The following is a 20,893-nucleotide window of genomic DNA, read 5'->3' on the forward strand; positions in this document are numbered from 1 at the left end:
GCCTTTGTGTGAGTTACTATGAGTAGACACTTGACAAGAAAGCTGTCTTGTATATCAGCCTTCAGTTCCCACCCGCAGTGTACAATTGCCTGCAATGCCAAGACTAATGCCAGGCTATGTTTTTTCATTAGGTGGTGCTGTCTTGGCTGTCCTACACTGCTCCCCTACAATTAATTGCCCTTCGCTCGGCTGAGCCCATGCCACTGATGATGATGATGTTAATGTTACAATTGGTGGAATTACATTGGCTCTTTGTCCTCCTCTCCACTTCACTGCATAAGCGCTGAAAGTTGAGTGCTCTGTGCTCTCTGCTAGAAACTGAATTTTAATTAGCAGAATGTTCAAAGTGTAATTAAAGTTGAAAAGTAGAGCTCTGTGTACAATTGAGAATGATAGCAAGTGATGCTGCTGCAGCGCCTATTACAATGCCAACGTTGTCTCATCTGCAGAATTACAGAGCTTAATCCTCTGCACATAGATGATGTTCGGTACCCTTGGGGGAGGAGGAGAAATGCTGGCCTTTTCTTCAGGAAAATGGTTTAAATAAAGGCTCGCAGGTGCAGACGTGTAGGCATTGGAGAGAATACGACCTATTATAGTCCGATATTTTACCCTTTCTCCAGTTGTAGCAACGCTTTAAGCCTGATACACTCATTACCAGAGAAAACAATATGATTGTGAGAACAGAAAGCCACCAGGACTACAGACCGAGCATTGTACGCAAACAGAGACGTAACGAGTACTGTGAGTAAGATGTTCTGTATCCAAGGCCAAAGACTTTGTGACCACTCATGCAGATCCGTCTCCACAGAAATTGTGAGGAGGCATGGGATGACACTGAGTTAAAAGGAGTGCACAGACCCCCAAGTTAAAACAGTCTTGTGAGAGGAGGTACTGGCTTGAGCTAGGATCTTTATAGTAAGGGCCAGGTGAGAGAGCGGGCAATGCAAGAAGCAGAGTAGAGATCACTTGATGAGAACTAGTCAAATGCCTGCAACACCAAGGTTTAGCTGCAACAAGTCTTATATATGCCATAACCATATCCAAAGAGCATTTCATAGACATTTAGAAAACGTAGTCTTAAAGACTACTGAAGGTGAGAGCAACAACTGAGTTGGGGCTGAGTCCACAAGGTTTGCTTTAAATTATGGAGGCAACCCAAACGTCTATGGGTTAGTTTATCTCTCGAACTTTTAGTCAAGAATTTCATACTGGCCTACTTTTTGATAAACCCGACAACCATCTTTGTTAATGACCATGTGCAAATTGTAATTTTTCCTTGGCGATTTAGAGATACGCACTACATCTTCAGTTTTACTCTAGAGGAAAAATCATGGACTTTTAACAGCTACAAGCAACCTATCTAGAGCTCATGGTGTTTATAATATTGGCGACTGTTGCATTTTTTTTTAAAGACATTTATCCTACAGGGTCTTGGAATCTGGCGGAGGGGTTTGTATGGGAGTGTTTACTCTACAAGACCTTTTGAAGTATTACTATGATCAATTTTGGAAGACTAGAGTACAATACAGGAGCAATGAACAGCACCTAGAGGCCATATTTAAAGGCATAGTAAGCTATACAAGTGCTAATGGTCCGCCAGTAGCCTAGATTGCTGTACTCTAGTTATAAAAATTGTCAGTGTAAGACTTGAATTGCATTGGAAGGATTCCATTACTCTTTTTTTTCCCCCTTCAACTATGCACAACCTCAAACTTCATTGAACGAACACAAAGTCCCTTGGACTTAGATTTAGGCAGTTCCAGGCTTTCTGTCGTACACAACAAATCTGACCATGCCCAATGTTCATGAACAGTAGAAATAGAGTACTTTTAAATAGTTAAAGCCCCATTGCCTTGTAGCGCCTGGTGGCATACAGGTGACATTAGCAGACTAATGTAGTAACATTCCAATCCTGGGTGTGGGAAGGTAGTTAGTTGTGCACTTAATATCTCCAAAAAATACAGTCAGTTGATTGCACAAGGTGCCCTCACAGGCTCAGGGACCATAACCACAGAAGACACGAAGTGTCAATATAGTTAAGGGGGAGGGGGGCACACAGTTTGCAAGTATTTGATAAAAAGGAAAAAGCCACTTGAGTGTTTTATTTCTGTCTCCCCGCATAGCGAGTAAGTGAATATTTAAGCATTGCATTAGCTGCAGCCTGGAACTGCAAATCTACTGCACGTCTAGAACTACTCAGAACTAAGACCACTGATGAAGAATTTGTAAAACTAGCCAGTTGTGATTTTGTTGTTGTTTCTGCACTGTCGTCCTGCTGGAGTGGCACCCTGCACAAAGGCAACTGAAGAAACCTGTACCATACTTCTTCTAGGTGATCAGGGCTTACTAGGCCCCTGATTTATAGCTCGACGGATGGGTACTGCATCACAGATGTGACCAATATCCCGTCCCCCCTTATTGCAAGTGCATTATATCCTAATGCACTTGTAATAAGGCAGCTGGGATATCAATGACTTTTTGTGATGGGGTACCGGTCTGCCAAACTCTAAATCAGGCCGCAGGTTTACCCCTATCACCAACCCAATATTTCTATCCCTTTCCCCATATCACTGCACAAGTTCAACATCTTGACTACTACCTCCACAGTCCTTTAATTGGCATCATGAGCATTACCCACTAATTCATTCTTTTTCCCTTTTTGCTCACACCTTGAGAGTTGCACACATTCAGGCGCAATCCTTGTTAGATGTGGGTTTTGATAGTTAAACTGTCTAATAGTCCTATTTTTCACAATATACAAAGAGTGGGCTTTTGATTCACCCCTTTTAACTACTGGCTTACTTCGACCAGCTTCTTTCAGTTATAGGCTTGAATGTTTGTCAATTGTCTGTTTGAGTATTTATCTCTCAAGTAATGTTATTGGCTGTTTGGTTGTATCATTCTTCTTGCGCTTGAGTGCTAACATTAACATGCACGAGGGACTACTTTACAAATATGACCCTCTGTTTGCTTCTGCTGGATTGCTCCCATGGATTTCTGTCCGTCTCTGTTTCTCCTCACTGTTCCCTTCAGCCCTCCACGTTTAGGTTGAAGCCTACCAGACAGCTCCTCTTTCTGGGTTGCCAAAGACATCTTGGGAGGGCCATTCCGAAAGCTTCCTTGGGAATGTATTCCACCCATTGCTTAGCATTGCCTTTGTGGTTTGTAACTCACATTTGCTTGCTTTCTACTTGCTGGCTTTATTTGTTTGAGGCTGTCCAGCTTGAGTTTGTTTCTCCTGTGGCGCATACCCTGCTTACTGTATTCTTCCACAGTGTTCACTTTCTGTATACAGGCCTTTAAATGTTGTTCTTATCTTGTCTCATTTGCGGTGTATTCAAAGACAGATGCCAATTGTCTGACTGTCTTCTGAGGGAGCTTGGTGTTTACTTTTCTTTCTCTGATTTCAATGTGAGAGGATTTATGTGACATTCTTACTTTGAAAAGTATGATTTTTTTCTAGCACAGAGCAACATTTCAATGTTTGTAAATGAACTGTGCTGATATTTCAGAATATAACAGCATTAGAAAAGCAAACTACTCTGCACCACTCTACTATACACCCTAGCCCACTAGCCCACTTTGCACCACTGCACCCTTTGCACCACTGCACCCTTTGTAACACTTCACCCTTTGTAACACTGCACCACTCCTCTCTATTCCGCTCGCTCCCCTCTACGCCACTCCGCTGTACCTCGCTGTTCCGGTACTCTCTACTCTCTGCCAATGTATGCCACTCAACTCCACTCTGCGGCGCTCCACTCTAATCCACTATACGGCGATCCACTCTAATCCACTCTACGGTGCTCCACTCTAATCCACTCCACTCTAATCCACTCTACGGCGCTCCACTCTAATCCACTCTACGTCGCTCCACTCTATTCCACTCTACGGCGCTCCACTCTAATCCACTCTACGGCGCTCCACTCTAATCCACTCTACGGCGCTCCACTCCACGGTTCTCCACTCTAATCCACTCCACGATGCTCCACTCTAATCCACTCCACTCTAATCCACTCTACGGCGCTCCACTCCACGGTTCTCCACTCTAATCCACTCCACGATGCTCCACTCTAATCCACTCCACTGTAATTCACTCTACGGCGCTCCACTCTAATCCACTCTACGGCGCTCCACTCCACGGTTCTCCACTCTAATCCACTCCACGATGCTCCACTCTAATCCACTCCACTGTAATCCACTCTACGGCGCTCCACTCTAATCCACTCTACGGCGCTCCACTCCACGGTTCTCCACTCTAATCCACTCCACGATGCTCCACTCTAATCCACTCCACTGTAATTCACTCTACGGCGCTCCACTGTAATCCCCTCTATGACCCTCCGCTCATCTCCATGCTGCGACCCTCCACTCTTCTTCATGCTGCGACCCTCCACTCTTCTTCATGCTGCGACCCTCCACTCTTCTCCATGCTGCGACCCTCCACTCTTCTCCACGCCGCGATGCACCACTTTTCTCCACACCGCGACGCTCCACTTTTCTCTTCACTACGACGCTCCACTCTACGACGCTCCACTCTACGACGCTCCACTCTACGACGCTCCACTCTACGACGCTCCACTCTACGACGCTCCACTCTACGGCGCTCGGCGCTCCACTCTAATCTGCGACACTTCACTATTCCACTCTATGCACATCCACTCTACGTCATTCCACTCTCGCACTGTACTCTGCTTTAAGATCCTCTATGCTTCTGTGCGCCCCTCTGTGCTTCTATGCGCCCCCCCTATGTCTCGCCCCACCCGTGTCGCACCCCGCTTCTCACCTCCCCCTCTCTCGCCCCGCCGTGTGGTGCCCCTCGCCTCCATTCCCCCTCTACATCGCAAACTTCTGCATGCTGGTGTACAATATAGCTAAAACACATTGGCAAAGTCAATAGCTACTGCATAGGCGAGATCTGTTGGCTTTGTCAATGTTTGCTCCTCTTGTACTCCTAGTTCCCACATCTGTCATTCTCTCGAGTCTCTCACATCCCCCTTCTCTAGCATACTCCGCGGCCCCACCACCCTTTCGTAACTCCCGCTCTCCCCACTATGCGCTCCTTCTCCCTTCTTCTCCCCATTCCATCCCAGTGGCTTCTCGTAAGTGCTTCAGGACCAGGTACTTTTTGATTTAATAAAATCCAAAGGAGGACTGAATTTAACGCACCACTGGCTTCAGTGCCATCCTAGTTTTGTTTCTTTACCAGTAATAGGTCGGATGGCCACGAAACGTTTGTTTTAGACCTTCCTATCTTTGTGTCATAGAGACACTAAAGGGCTATATTAAAGGTTCTTTTGCTATTCAACCATTATTTGACAAAAACAAGACTGTATCAATGGCTATGGAGCCTCCAGTTCAGTCCTCCGTTTGTTTCTTGTCAGTCTTTTATTGCTTTTGCTTAATGCATTAGTCCATTAAATCTAGGTGTATTGGTTTTGCCAATGCTTGTTTTTTCCTTCATTTGAATGGTGATCTTAATTGTTCACTTTTCCTTCCTAAATTGAAAGGAGTCAGAGGTGTATGCACTTTATTGGGTACACAAATTCATAGTATGGATATAAGTTGATGTATAGTAGAGACCTATCTCAAAGTAATACAATGTTGAACAAAGTTGCCGGAATGGAGGAGAAACACCAGGGTAGGGGGGAGGATAAGAGACCAGAAGCAGGTGAGATGAGGTTTTACCTCCTGGAGCGTTGCACACGGATGAGATGTAGCTTTAAGAGTACATAATATGACCAAGTTAAATTACCCACATGTAGGCGAGACATAGTAATTACATTATTTATTGAATACTTTTTTTCTTTGCCTGCTTTGATTGAGAAACTTTTCCAATATGTTTATCTAAGTACTAGACATTATGGCAAATACATAGGAATGGGGTCAGCATTGTTCTGTCATAGTTCATTGGGCGCAATCCTATGATGAGTCACGTTTGTAATTGGTTCTCTACCCACACAAGAACACAGAGTAGTCCTAAGTTGTTGAAAAATGTTGGAATATCCATTTTATTGGCCGCTTTCCCCGTTTATGAACTACTCTGATTCTTATGGCTACACTAACTCACTCCATTTTCCAAGTTGATGCTTAACGGAGAACAATTCCCATCATGTTTTGCGTGGAGAGGAGTTGCAAAGAGTTTGTGTGGGGGAGTGGGTGACCATCAGCCTCACATGGAATGTACGTGGACTCTTGCTGATGTCTGCTTTTTTCTCTCTGCAGGGCCCATCACACGGACATTCACTCCTCTGAGGTTCCTGGTGGAGCCGGAGGACACGGTGGCTGTTCGAGGCTCTTCGGTGACACTGAATTGCTCGGCGCACTCTGAGACGCCTCCTAAGATTGAGTGGAAGAAGGATGGGACTTTCCTCAGCATTGGCTCGGATGATCGGCGGCAGCTTCTTCCAGACGGCTCCTTGCTTATTAGCAGCATTGTACATTTCAAGAACAACAAGCCAGATGAGGGCAACTACCAGTGTGTGGCCACAGTGGAGAGCCTGGGCACTATTGTGAGCCGTACGGCGAGGCTGATGGTGGCAGGTGAGTTCAGGGGGGCATGGTTACGTGTTGGCCAGGACGGACGTGGCCCGTACATGCTTGTCGTTTGCAAATGTCATCTCTTCTGCAGTTTTAACTTTTTAGCAGTAGAAGTAGCATTTATGTAGTAACCAGGGTTTCCTGGTTCAGCTGATGCAGAAAATGAGACTGGCAAATTAGAGCGTAACTCTCATTCATTGTGCATTCTTGTGGGGATTACATGGTTTTCATGTTTGTTCACAATAAATACAAACCTATTTGTTTTGACCGCTTACTTTTAGCGATATATCTTTTCCCAGAGCCACACAAGTAATTTTTAAAGTAGAGACAGCACGCGTTGCACAATGATCACGATGCTGGGTACTTTGTCCTCGAGGGAAAGTTGGTCTTCCATAGCCCTTTTAATGCTTCTTTGTAGTTTGGTTGAGCAAAGAAGACCCATCTCAAGGGAAATGATGTGTAGGTTTAACAACAATATAATGTTTGTGATCACAGTATATGTAAATGTCCAGTGCGGGTTATAATCGACAATATATGGCTTTTCATAAAACGTTTAAATAGTAGAACATTGAAATGAGGAAGAATGTTGACAGTCAGTTCTTTTTAAGCCCTAACCATTGCAGATTTATAGAACTAGTACTTTAGATACTATTGCCATGGTCTCATTCTGGGACTGTTGTAGGAGGAGACTGGATGTAAAGGGATGAAGCTCCCGGGGACTTCCAAAGTTTGTGCTACGACCCTTGTTAGCAGAAATTACTTTGGATTCGTGGTACATGGTCTTGGGGTTAGTACTGGCTCCTTTCCAAAGTCCAGTTGTTAGTCCATGACTATGGAAGCAAAGTGTTACCCCAAAACCAGTCCCAGGATGCTTGCTTCCTGTCCAAAGTAGACCTGGCTTGGCAGTCGGGCTGGACAAGACTGGTTTGCAAATGGCTGGGTCTGAACTGGTGTAGCGAAGTGAGCTAAAGAATGATGATAGATTCAACCCAGATCTAATAGAGACTGGGAGTGAGTGTCTGATAAGTTTCAGCGCTCTGTCAATCATCCCCTTGTGTTTGCAATAAAAGCAAAGGGTACAGAAAGCCTTCTTTCAGTCCACAAACTCATCTGTGGGTCCACAGGTAAGCAAGGCGCTCTGCCATGACGCAGGCTAGAATGGTTAGGGTATCGCCAAGAGAGTACAGGACTTTTTGGTACACCAGACCAGAAAGAGGATACAGTGTATCAGAAGTGCTGCAAATGGGATTCACATGGTAAGAAATACATAAGCAATATTTAGTACAGGGGTGACTCAGTCACCAGTCATCACCAATCTGCATAATGGTGGAGTGAATCCTTTTTACGTTTTCCTGCTCTTATCAGTGGGGGAGGAGATGGGGGGGGGGTCCAAGATATTTTTGACTGGTTCTTCCTGGGGAAAAAGGACATTTGCAGTCATAAATAAAAAAAAAAAGGGGTGGATTGATTTCAGAGAATAAAAGCAAAACTGTTATGATGAGGCAACTGGAACAGGTAGTTGCAGACTGTTACTCCCACACCTTCTTTATAGTGGGTTTATGAATGGTTCATATGAAGGCCATGGATAACTATAGCTGTTACAGGGTAGTATGGGCATGATAGACAAAAATGTGCTTGTTATGTGACCAAATGCGTTTCATGTATAAGATTGGACTAAGCATTTACACTCTGGCTGCTTAGTCCGTGCCTGTTGGTCAATTTAAGACGTTTTTCAGCTTTGCCATTAGATTAACAAAAGCTCTGAGAACTTCCACCTCATCCAGATGGAGATGTCCAGAACCTACCTTAAGATTAAACCTGCCAAATTGGAAATTCGTGCTATTCACCAAAAACATTAAGCAACAACTGGTCTAAATGTGTTGTAACGGCATGAACCTGGGCAGATTAAAAACCACGCTTTCTGACCGTGCCATGTCACTAATTTAAGGGTAAGGTCGGTGTCCAGAGGCCGAGAACCCATCTTCATGAAAACCAAGACTGCCTTGTACCAGCTCTCTCTACTAAACAAAGTGAAGCAGTTTTTCCCAGAAACCTTTATTTTATTACTGACAACCCTGCTGACTCGCCATCTTCAGTGACTTTCAGCACACCATCAACTAGGAGCCATATCGCTCAAAACAAAGAAATGCAAAAAATAAAGTACAAGGCAACAAGCCTTGTTAATCTCTGCACTGAAGATCTGGAACAACATCCCTGTGTCTGTCAAGACTGTCCCAAGTTAGAAAATAGCCGAAGACACACCTCTTCATAGAGCTTCACAGTGTGGTAATAGAAACATTACAGTCTCGCTTTGAAAAGCTTGCAACTCCTTCTTTAATATGTTTGACTGTACCTTTGGCTACGTACAGCGTTCTTTTGCCTTTCTGCTTGGTTTTTCACTGTACAAATACTGCGTGCTTACGTACATCAATACAGAGTTGCTTCCTGAATGGTGAATTTTAATAGAGGGTGGTTTGTATGTTTCCCATTAATTTACATAGGGTAGTTTCTGGACACTTGGTAATTTTTACCTGTGGGAACACAACTTTGACAGTCGTAACCGAAAGGTTAGCACTCCTTTTCAGTGATCTTTGTCTGAAGGCTCTCATTGCTTCAGTTTTAATGCATTATCAGTGCCACCACCCACCCACTACTTATAGTTCTAGTCTAATATATATTTTTAAGTTGTGGCCATTTTAAAAGTAAGGCAAAATATGAACTATAGCAAGTTTCAGTAAGATATTCCCAAGGATCGTTCTGTAACAAATAGCCATATTTATGGTGGCAGAGAAATATGCACTGACAATTTAGGCGATTGTCCCCTGTTTGAGGATGTTAGAATAGTATTCACTCATGTTTTGCGATGGGAGATGTAATGGACACGTTTGAGTTTAATAGTGGCCTTAAATCCTCAATTGCTCATCTTTTCTCTTGATGGGCAGATGGTTCTTTGCTTAAAATGCTTTGCATTTTTGCATCGAATGCCTACTTATTTTTCTGCTAGGAGTTGCAGAAAACATCGTGCAGTTCTGCCGATAATAACTAGATTAAGTAAGTTGAGTAAAGGCCAATAAATAAGGATCTGAACCCTGTGAGCAGTCAGTAAGTGTTTGCTATTCCCCGGGAATGAAGGGGTAGTATTGGATGACAAGTATTTGCCATTCCTAGGGAATGAAGGGGTAGTATTGGCTGACAGAGGCTCATGTTACATATCGTTGGCTTAATAATCCCTTAATAATGAGAAAGACATTATTGGTAACATCTCATAAATAACTGTTACATCCAACATGAGCATTCTGTAGGTGCAAAGTGATAATGTACATCAGTTTTTTTTAAAGGCTGCCCCTCAAAGCCTTCACACCTTTTGACACTTTTCCATTTCCCTTACTAAACCATAAAGAGCAGATGTTTTGCCACATTGAGGCTATTATAAAGTCAAATACTGTGTCCCACCAGCTGGTGGTTGGGCTAAAGGGTGTATTCAATGAAGTCACCATGATATAAACCTATTAACTCATCACTTATGCTAGTTATTTATCTACTTTCAAAAGCATGCAGACACCACGAGCCCTCATGGTATTAAGAACTAGGAGTAGTGGAAACTACAGAAGTGCAAATGTGGATCTCAGAGCATGTCTAAAAGCAACGTTTATTCTGAATCCTAAGGGAAGGGTAGGGTGCCAAAAATTGAAAGGAGAGGCTACCAGTGCAGACCGTCCTAAATGTTGGCACTTGCAACAACCATAAGGCTACATTGATCCACCTCATGAACCCCATCTTCTCATTCTGTTTGGTAAATGTTTGTAACATATGTTGCTATAGATGCACATGCTTTTATACTCTTGCCATCCAGTGTTGGGTGTATACGTTTGCAATCTGTTCAACAGATACATTTCAACTCCCCTCCCTCCCCCATCAACGCTTCAATCCACCAGGCCAGGACAAAGATTGCACCTCAGATTTTTTTTTTATATATACCTTGAGGTTCTGTCATTCATTATACCAGTGCCAGCAATGGGATCAATTAGGTCTTTTCCAGGACCTTAGGTGCCAGATGTCTCAGACAGAAAACCCCTAAACTGGATCAGCAACCATGTAGGACTTGTGATTTTTTTCTATCGGGTCGTTATCAGAATGACTGTTGGACACTCGGAAGAAAATGCCCTTTCAATTGTGCCCTGAATGCTATTCCAAATTTCTGAGGTCCAACCAGTGCCTGGTCTGCAACCTGTGCTTATCTCTGAAGCACAAGGAAATCAACCTGCTCGGCATGCAAACCTTTAAGTGTAAGAAGACCATTGAGTACCAGAGCAAATGCTGGTGGGCGCATCACAAGATGGAGTCTCGAGACTGACCTGAGACCACATACCTGAGTACCTCACTGATGCAAAAGGAGATGAGGATAGGCCATCCGGATTCCAGCTGGGACAGGAGGAACACATCCAGTGATTCTGACCTCCATTGCTCCAGAGGCAGAGGGGAAAGACTTCCCTATTTGCCAGAGCACAGACCCAGGAAAAACAAGCATTTGCAATGCAATAGGTCTCGCATTTGCGAGAGTTTAAGCTATTGGCATTGTAAATGATAATGCCTTTTATTTATGTTTTAAAAACCATTACATAAATCAAAGGCGTTGTCATTTACAATGCAAAGAGCTCAAACTGTTGCAAATGCGAGACCTATTGCATTGCAAATGCTTGTTCCATGAAGTCTCTCCTGTCCCTTGAGCAGGCTGTCCCCTTTATCCCTGCAAGCCCCACGCTGCGCCTGGTGCACGATCCCTCTTCTCCCCAGTGCAGCTCCCCTGCTCCATGCAAAACCTGTAATTTAGGGAGTTAGCACAATGCTACCTCATATACTACGGCACACCCAGCTTCGAAGCGTAGGCTGGAGGGGTGCTGCTGAGACCAGTCAAGTCTGGTGGCTCAGAGGGCGAATGCATCCACTCCAGTAATCTGTCTGACCTTATAGGATCCACGCAGTCCCGTTTAGCCTTTCATCCTTCAGGTCAATGAGATGAACACCACTGAACTGGTTAACAATAAACGTATTATTCAGCACCCTGGAGTTATGGTGAGCTTTTGCAAATGCATATTATGTTACACTTCGAGAATGCACCCAAGCACCAGTTAACAACTACAATGCACGCCTGTCCTCCCTTCGGTTGAAAATTCACTACTTTGAAAAAATTCTGCCCACGGACATATCCCATAACTATCTGGGTCAAACCAAGGTTCAAACTATGCGATTGAATCCGATATCCCTGCGGTTGAATGCAAACTTGCACTACCGTGACACTGTGTGTGTTCTAAGACAATGCCAAGAGCCTTTGGTGCAACCAAACTCTGCACTTGTATGTTGTGTGACTTACGTCACTTGGTGTAACCCAACCCTTCACTAGAGGATGATGCCAATACACCTCCTGTATCATAGTGTAACCCAGCTGTCTCTGGCAGAGCACCCCCAACCACATCTCTGCAATCATGGTGTGACCAGAGGCACCTCTTGAAACCTCACTACACTAGTCATTAATAGGCAGAAAGTCGATTCGGTCTACAATCCTGGCAAGCCAGGGCCTTGTGGAATTAAATGGTACCTCCATCACAGGACTATAAAGAAGGTGTTATAATGCGTCATCTATAACAAAGCAATAAACTTTGTGTTAGTACCCCATGACATCAGCAGCAAATGCCACCTAAAATATTACAAGCAACAGCCAATTCAGAACTCGCCCATGGCTAAAGTTTTTCAAAAGTTGTACAAAAACTGGCCTCTTAAGAGAGGGGTACATTTACAGTATTCGTCACTTTAGAATGTAAATTATAAATCACCAATATGTCATAAATCACTAATGTCTTACGGCTACCATCATGGCAGGTTAATTATAACTTTAAAAGTGCAAATATTTTTAATACGATCACTTTCACTCCACTTAAACAAATAAAGCAAAGTCTAATCAGAGAGTCAGGCAGTTACCGGCACCGTGGATGAAAGACAAACATACCCGCGCCATTAATTCAACAGAAAAAAAACAGCGCTTTCACATTTTTCTCACACACGAGAGAAAGGAATATCTAGAACCCAGGGGAGGGATTTGAAGCAAAAACAGAAAAGTGCCTAATTTATTTTTGCCATACCTGGACCCAAAGGAGTTATGACAGTGGTGTTATCCAAATGCAGACTAACCCGCACTTGTGCCTACTCACCGAGTCCGCCTCGGGCTTCAGCTGCTGCAGGGTGCACAGGCTGCGGGCGCCACTCATCTTCGCACAGGGACTGGGAGCGGATGCTGAGGCGGCCAGGGATCCGGGCAGGCTCCGCTCTTCCCTCGCTGCCAGCTCCGACTACAAGCCAGCCTCGGCCGCCCCACTCAACTGTGCGAGGAGGAGGGCGGTTGTGACAGGAGCGCGCCCCGCCCCCGAACGCCGATTGGCTGACGCTCCCACCACCACCAGCGAGCGACTTCGTTGTTACTAAAATAGAAAACATAACGGCCATCTTGGTCGGCCATTATTTCGGCTAAGTGTACAAATTTAATAAGAAAAATGTACACATTTAATATGAAGTCAAATATATATTTATGCATTTTGAATGAAAAAATATGCTTTTCAATCTAGATAGAACTAAAACTTTATGTACGTGTATGTTATTTAACAAAGCAAATTAAACATTTCATTTTGTCGACCACCAAAGAAGCTAATTTTATAATTAATGTATATTAGCAAACCCCGTTAGTAGACGTTTACAATAACTCGCTGTACTGAACAGGAAAGCTTTACATATCAAGATGGCCGTACAGAGATAACGATAATGGATCCAAAAGGCTCACCAGAGCCTGTAGTTGCAAACACTGTGAGCCTGTCATTTTGAAGCAGCTGGATAAACCGAGCGGGCTGCTTAAGCAAAAAAAAACGGAAGTCCGGCACTTTTGCCTGAGACGGGGGCGGGGCCTGCAATCCGGCAGGAAGTCGCGCCCGCCGCCGCCGAGGAAGAAGTGGAGCCGGCCGACTGATGGCCTCTCCGCAGCCCGGGGCTCCCAGGTGCTGGAGGGAGCCCCGGAAGTGAAGTCCTGCCCCCTGGTACCAGCGCTGCCGTAGATGAGACACTGAACACGCCGAAAGAGCCCGGTAAGTGGTGGTGGGGGTGGGTGGGGGTGGGTGTGGGGGATGGGGGGGGGGTGGACGCGCGTGTGTCTGTGTGTGTTCGAATGTGTCTGTGCGTGTGTCTGTGTGTGTGCGCGTGGGTTTGCGTGTGTGTATGCAGTGTGTGTGTGTGCCTGTGTATGGCTGTGTATGTGCGCATGCGTGAGTGTAGAGTGTTTGCGCAAGGGAATGAGGCAGGAGAGGGGCACGGCGCCGTGCGCGCTCACGAGGTCAAAACTGAGCAGATCTGCGCTCGTGCACCCTCTCCTGTCCACATTCCCAAAAACGGGTGACATTAGTTGTCGAAGCAGACTGCAATCAATGCTTCGACCTAAAAACCATCCTCGACCCTCTATTCCACTTGCCTAAAGATTAACCATCGGGGATTAACAGCAAACGTGCCTTCAAATTGATTATCAATCCCTGAGGCAAGCAGCAAGAGGCACCAACATTTGGTTCGTGTTCTAAGCCCTCTGGACCCCAAAAGACCCGCCAATACCTGGCGTCCATCTAGGCCGTTTCAACCCTAAACCTCAAAAGTCATCCACTGAGTGGAGATTGGCCACAAAGCAGTCTCTGAGACCCATTCCGAGATCATCTCTGAAATGAACCTAAATGCCAAAATCAGACTTGAGCGAGGCCCATTTCACTTTTGAGCTTCCCTAAGGTGTCTGAAGTCAGGCAGCAGAAGATTTTCGTCTACCTAACTACCGGGAAATTTTAGCTCGGCCATGTCTGCCGGAGAAGCTTCATATAGCCAAGAAGAAGAGGATCACCTTGAGCACAGATAGTGGAGTATCTGCCATCCTTACTTATCCTTTCGTTTGAGGGGTAAGACTACTAGCTTGCCTCCACAACATCCCACCCAAAGTCATGACACACCAACAGCACCTTTTCAGTGTCACACAGCACCACTACCACCTTCTCACTCACAACACGTATCTTCCCACTGTGATCATACTGGCTAAGGTCAAGGGAGTGCTTACACGCCTCACAAGATATGTACCACAACCCTGTCACCCAGGATTGTGTTGACCCTTGGGAGGACTATCAGATTTGTATTTAATGGCTTTATAGAGCTTTGTGTTCACCCTGGCTGGAGTATCTTGGCACTAACCATCCAGGTCTAGAGTGAACACACAAGCCATTAACCTGCGGCCAACTCTTAGGATCGAGGGAACAGCCAAGTCTCAAATAATTTTCGAAACCTGAGTAGATTAGATTCAGCTCTAATTTAATCGGGTAACTGAGTCCGACTGAAGGCGGGCGCCATGGAAAATGATTGACTGCCAACTGTATTTCGGCGGCACTTGGAAACCACCAAGCTACAATGATGGGTCTATCTCCACACCCATGAACAATGGTAATGTGTGAGCTGAGATCAAAGAAGACACCTCAAAGGGGTCTTTTGTACCATAGAAATGTCTCTAGCTGGAAGCCAGTGCAAACGGGCTAAGGCAGGGGAGAAGCAGGATCTACATTGGAGATCACAACTTAGTCTTGCGGCATCATTTTGAACAAATTGTAGGTTGTTAATGAGGATATGAGGCAGGCCAAGATAAATAGCATTACAGTAATCGAGCTAGGATGAAACAAAAGAGTTTTAAGGTGAGAACCTTTTGAGCAGGTGTGTGTAGGTAAAGGAGATTAACCAGCAAAGCTGGAAGAAGCAGGATTTGACTACAGATGAGACTTGATCAGTAAGAGGCAAGGAGGAGTCCATCTTAACACTGAGGTTTTTTACGATTGGGACCAGTGTGGCGGCGAGTCCTAAACAGTTACTCTAAATAATTGCAGGTAAGGGAGCAAGCAGAAAGTTTTTGTGGAACATGTTTTTGGTTTTAACCGCTTTAATTTGTAAACGTTTTCTTTCAACCAACATGTACTTAAGACAAATATTTCAGTAGGTAGCCCATAGCATGGCTAAAGGCGCACTCTAATCTGGTGATGATTAAAATGTCAGCCTCATAAAGAAAAAATGTTAGTCCCATTGGTTCAGTAAGGCAAGCCAGGGGAATCGTGCACTGATTAAATCAGTAATGGCAACACAAAAAAAAGAACCGGCTGTAGATACAAAGGAACTGGCAAAACCTGGTTGAGAGCACAGTTGCTGGAAAGATGTGCATGTTAAACCAGATTTGTGAACGCACAACACATGCGTCTCAAAATAAATGTATTTACAGTGAGAAATGGGAGTTGAATAGAAAGCACACACAATGCAGTATAACAATAATACAATACAATAAAGAAATGGAGGTGGACCCCATGCTCTCCATTCTCCATATTGTTCAGTCTCCACATGTTTGTGAACTTTGACTCGGTCCTGACTGAAAATGAAAAATAAAGCAATCCGTTAAAGAAATATTTAACAGTTTAAACAATATTGCCTTACATAACTATCTATTACTAATTGATCGCAAGTAACACTATAAAGCGGAAGATTACTGTCTGCTAAAAGTCAGATGCTTTGTTATGAGCCCGGTTGTTTTGTGGGTTAGATCTTCGGTTTCCAGTGAGTAGTAGAGATGGCTTCAAGGCATTTTGTCAGCATTTGTGGACTACATGATTATGCAGGCAAGGTCATCATCAGCTCAAGGTCTACAGAATCCATTAGGCTTATTTCTAGCCAGAAAGAAACGTGGCAGCACTCAGCTCGAAATTACGGAAGCAGCAGTGGGATCCACGAAAGTCCAGGCTCCAAAGATGCTTGAGGGAAGGTCCTACCAGCCAACTTCCAATCAGTCCGTGCCTTCTGTGTTTTAAAAATATAACCTTCGGTGCTAGAGCAGGCTTTTCCCTCACAGGTGCCTGGGTGCCACAGTAAACTACCACCAATGTTCTATGCTGTAAACTCACGAGAGAGACCGTAATCCAGTGTCAACATTGAGGCCACACTTGGCGTGCCTCTCCAGGTCACAGAAAAGGTCCAGGATCTCTGCTAGTCTGGGACAGATGTATTCCTCTGCACACATGCTTAGATTAGCTTGATGCCACAGCCAACAGAAGAAAAAAAATAGGATTTCATATAAGTATATATACGTGTTTAAGAACTTAGGGCAGGAGAATATGCCTACATACCTTGCAGGGGATATACCAGTCCCACTGTGGGATCACTTTTGCCACTATCATACGTTGTATTTGCCTTTTTCCCTAGTTGGCCTTTGATTTTGGGGTGTTTCTAGCTGCAATCTCGAGGTGGCAGGATGCTCTTCCTGCAGGCTTAAGGAGTCAGGACCTGTCCCACGTTTGCCAGAAGAAAATAGTACCCTCACTTTTTCCTAGCTAAAGGCAACATGAACCTTAAATGTAGTATGTGGTTGGCAACCTTATCTCATGTGGGATACCACAGAAAGAGGAAATTGTTGATTTATGTCCTCATTTGTGCAGCACAAGATAATTGAGGTCTGAAAATGTGGTAGTCTCCGGTGTCGCACAGTTTTCTATAGCCTGAACAATTCTCCGTGTATGTTTGTGTGTGGCAGAGAAACCTGCCAAGTTAACAATTGCTGCTGTCTACATTCCCCTCCTTTTTCCTTGAAACCTGAGAATCCGAAGGAGAGTAGAACGCACTCATCTAGAAGAAATGGTTTTCATGCTTGAAAGAAGCACAATGGTGATGCTTACTGACAATATCAGCTACACATTCTACCACTGAGGCCATAGGAGGTGAAGTGTTACTTTTTAAAGCCTAGCCAAACTGGTTGTTGTACTGGGCAAAAGTCAAATATTTGGTGGAGTACGAAGCAAGGGTACTGTTGAAGTTTTGGTGATGGAGGGGAATCAACAGTTTTCTTTTATTTGGCTGCTTTTGGCATATGCCAATCTTGGGCAAGCAGCGTAAAAGAGACTGCGTTATGCTTCTGCAGTGGGTCTGGTTTGTTACCCTTTTTTTTGGTGGACTATTCTTTAACAACCAACGTGTACATCTGATTCTGTTGTGAGAATATGGGCAGGTATAGGTGAGTGTAGGACACAATAATAGACTAAGAGACCTAGGCAGGTATTGGTAAGTGAGAGATCGTGACATAGGATTGTGCTATGGGACAAAGGCAGATATTCTTTGGTCCATGTTGACGACTTAAGATTCTGCTGTAAGACCAACATAGTTATGAGTCAGAGGGTGCACTGTATGGAAATGGTGCTGTGCATTGATTGGTTACTCCTTATAGAACCAACACGTTTTTTTCTGATCAAGATAGACCTTGTTAACTCATTACATGGCACATCCGTTCCTGCTGTAATTTGGGTGTAACCGTGTGATAAGATATTAATAGGTCACATGTTTCCTCCCAGAATGTCATATTTAAACTTTTTCCTGAAGATGTTCACACAGAGGTTGTTCATTGGAGTTTCACCTGCAGCCTTTTAATGGATACTTATAAAATGAGTAGTTTTTCCATCCATAGTAGGCCGACTGCCGTCATACAGCCTATAGATTAAAGCTCTCACTCACTCAATTCAAGTTAATGTTACCGACAATAGGTTTGTGGAGTTCTGCTATCACACTCTGCTTAGCCCAGGGCTTAATTTTTTGCCTACTGTTTGAGCTGTGCAGCAGCTGTGAACCTAGGTTCCTGTTTGACCTCTTCAGCAGCAGTGAACAAATCCATGTTTGCAATATTAGGTTTCTTGTTGCCTCTTGAAAATATGCTGGGAAACATTTCACGGTGAGATACTTGTATGTTTAAAGCTTAGATTAAATATATTTGCTAGACCATCAATGTGAAATCAGGCTTGAGACGTTTTATTATATAGGAGGGTACGTTGGGATGAAGACATACTTATAATATTGGTTCTAAAACCACCCATATTGTTGAGGTTTCTCATCTGGAAAGCTTGATTATAAAGATGTGCGTTTTAGAGTAAATACAGACTTTAGATTGATAGTTATGTGTGACTGATACATTGGTTGGAAACAGATTTGTGAAGACCTAGCTATAAAAATATGTAGGGTGTAATAAAGATGAACATTCGTGCATTAGTTATGTAGTTGCTTATTTTCGGGTCTAGGTAAACTTGATTATATAGATGTATATTGTAGTCATGGTAGGCTTGGAAGGCTTGGTTGCCTTGGTTATTAAGACATACATTAGTTTGGATGGGGCGATTTATGAGACCTACTGACAAAAATGTATTAAATTGAAGACAGATTTCAAAAACCTTATTATAAAAGTGTCCGTTAGGGAGCCTGCAGAGGGTAAGTGGAAGCCTTCTTATATAAAATTGTGCAGATTGAGGTGATGGAGACAGGGGAAGCTTCATTGTAAAGATATTACTGTAAGGTAGATGGGAAACGTTGGTATAAAGATGTATGTATAGAGCTGTAGTATTATTGGGGGTGCTTGGTTATGTGGACCTTGTCATGTCTCCTTCCAAAGCACCATGGGACATGCTGGGATTACTGGGCCCAACCTTGGTTGTTGTGGCCTTCTACTCCTGATGTCCCGGGGCCTCATCTTTTATGGACTAGGAACACCTGTGGCAAGTACTGCCCATTCAGCACCTGACTCTCAATGGTAGCGCGAGTCAAGCAGTTAAAGGCTCTTTGGAGTATGTAGGTGTAAGGTAGTGGTCTTCAAACTTTTTAATTCCGCGCCCCCTAGTGTAGAAAAACAATTTGCCGGGCCCCCCTCAAAAATTGTCACAATTATTCTATTTAACTGTCAATGTTTAAATATGTCTAGACTTGTTTAAACATTGCAGCTAGGTTCTGTCACTGTTTTAGAAATGCAAACAAATACATGATTTCCAAACATACTACTCCGGCGAGGCAGGCCTTACTAATGTGCAAAGGATCCACAGTGTGGTTATTCGAAATGGTAGTGTGGGTCTTGGAGAAAATTTTAAGTCCCTTCCCTTTTGACACCTTCTCCCAGCCAGGATTTAAATGACAAAGGATGTTAATGATGACCCATTACAGACGTGCGTATTGCTGCTCATTTTTTTAGGCTGAAAACAAAGCATAATGTTTCTTCTGGCCAGAGCCTGGCGCCCCCCCCTGGGATCACTTGAGGCCCCCCTAGGGGGGCCCACCCCCCAGTTTGAAGACCTCTGGTGTAAGGTAAGCAGAGGCACAAGTACCAATACAAACGGTGACAGCCCCCTCCTCCACCCCCAAAAGAAAAATCTGATTGTCCACTAAAATACTTATGTTTGGTGAGAAGTATTTATTGCACACAGAAAGTATACTACAGTTTAGTAAATGATACCTACTACAGTCTCTCATGGCGAGTGTTCTAGCATGGTCCTTTACAGTGTCCCTTAGGCTCTCCTCCCCGCACGTTAGCAAACCATGTCCCTGGTGGTTTACTGGGGGTGACCAAATACGTCCCAAGGGCACTAGCATTATGCCCTTGGGAACCGAAAGTTGTACTTTAGCCCTGATAGTCCAGCTCTCTATGGCGTTCATACGCTGTTTTCATGTAAGTCTCTAAAGGCCTGCCAGCCCTGCTCCAGTCTCTACCCACTGCAGCCTAAAGTAGTATGCCGGAGCACGTCTTTTAGTGCTCCATTGATAAGCACCTCATCTTCCACACTCAGAGACGTGCTGAGGTCGTTGCAGTTGGTGGCTTTTCCTTCACAGTTCGTGCAGTTAAGGTAATGGGGAACCAGTGATATTGCTGGGTGGCTTTTGCTTTTGATCTCCAATCTCTTTGATGGTCGTAGGAACTTCTCCGATCCAGGCAAAGACCTCAACGGTGCTAGTGTCCCCATACTGGAGTTATGGCCTACTGTCCCAACGTAGTTGGTGGCATGGGCAATGACCTTAGTAGTATACTTCTCGCATACGGGGAAGGGAGGAGGGTATGGGGGGGCACAAACTCAGGCAACAAAACTCCAGTGATCCATGTTTGCCCATGACCAAAAATCAGTACCAGGTGTCCATACAACTGGGGCACTTGGGGCAGGGGTGCATGTCCGTCATTATGCAGGGCACATTTCCGTCCCAACAGTCTGGAGGCAACCTTCATAGAGCTGTTTTTAGAAGGACATTTAGGGAGGCCGATGATGAAGAAGATGGGAAGATGAAGACTTGGGGCGCTTGGCAGGCCTGAGGATGTGTAATAGAAACAGACTGGCAAATTAACAATACAGTAAGGTTCCATCCTATTTATGAGACCGTGCTGGTGGCAGATTGACAATACAGTAAGGTACCATCCTATTTGAGATTGTGCTGCTTACCTTTAAATCTGTCTAGTTCATTTTTG

At 44.3% G+C, this 20,893-nt stretch overlaps 1 protein-coding gene across 10 annotated transcripts in view; it reads left to right on the plus strand.

Annotated features, from left to right (window-relative positions):
- NEO1 (neogenin 1) overlaps nucleotides 1-20,893 on the plus strand; it is a 577,741-nt gene that overhangs the window by 300,593 nt on the left and 256,255 nt on the right. For all 10 annotated transcript variants that reach the window (XM_078685036.1, XM_078685045.1, XM_078685037.1 and 7 more), the window contains exon 2: nucleotides 6,229-6,546. In XM_078685036.1, the coding sequence (XP_078541162.1) occupies nucleotides 6,229-6,546 (318 nt within the window). The remainder of the gene's footprint in view (nucleotides 1-6,228; nucleotides 6,547-20,893) is intronic.

This window comes from Lissotriton helveticus, chromosome 3_2 (genome assembly GCF_964261635.1).
Source record: "Lissotriton helveticus chromosome 3_2, aLisHel1.1, whole genome shotgun sequence".
In the NCBI taxonomy this organism is placed as follows: domain Eukaryota; kingdom Metazoa; phylum Chordata; class Amphibia; order Caudata; family Salamandridae; genus Lissotriton; species Lissotriton helveticus.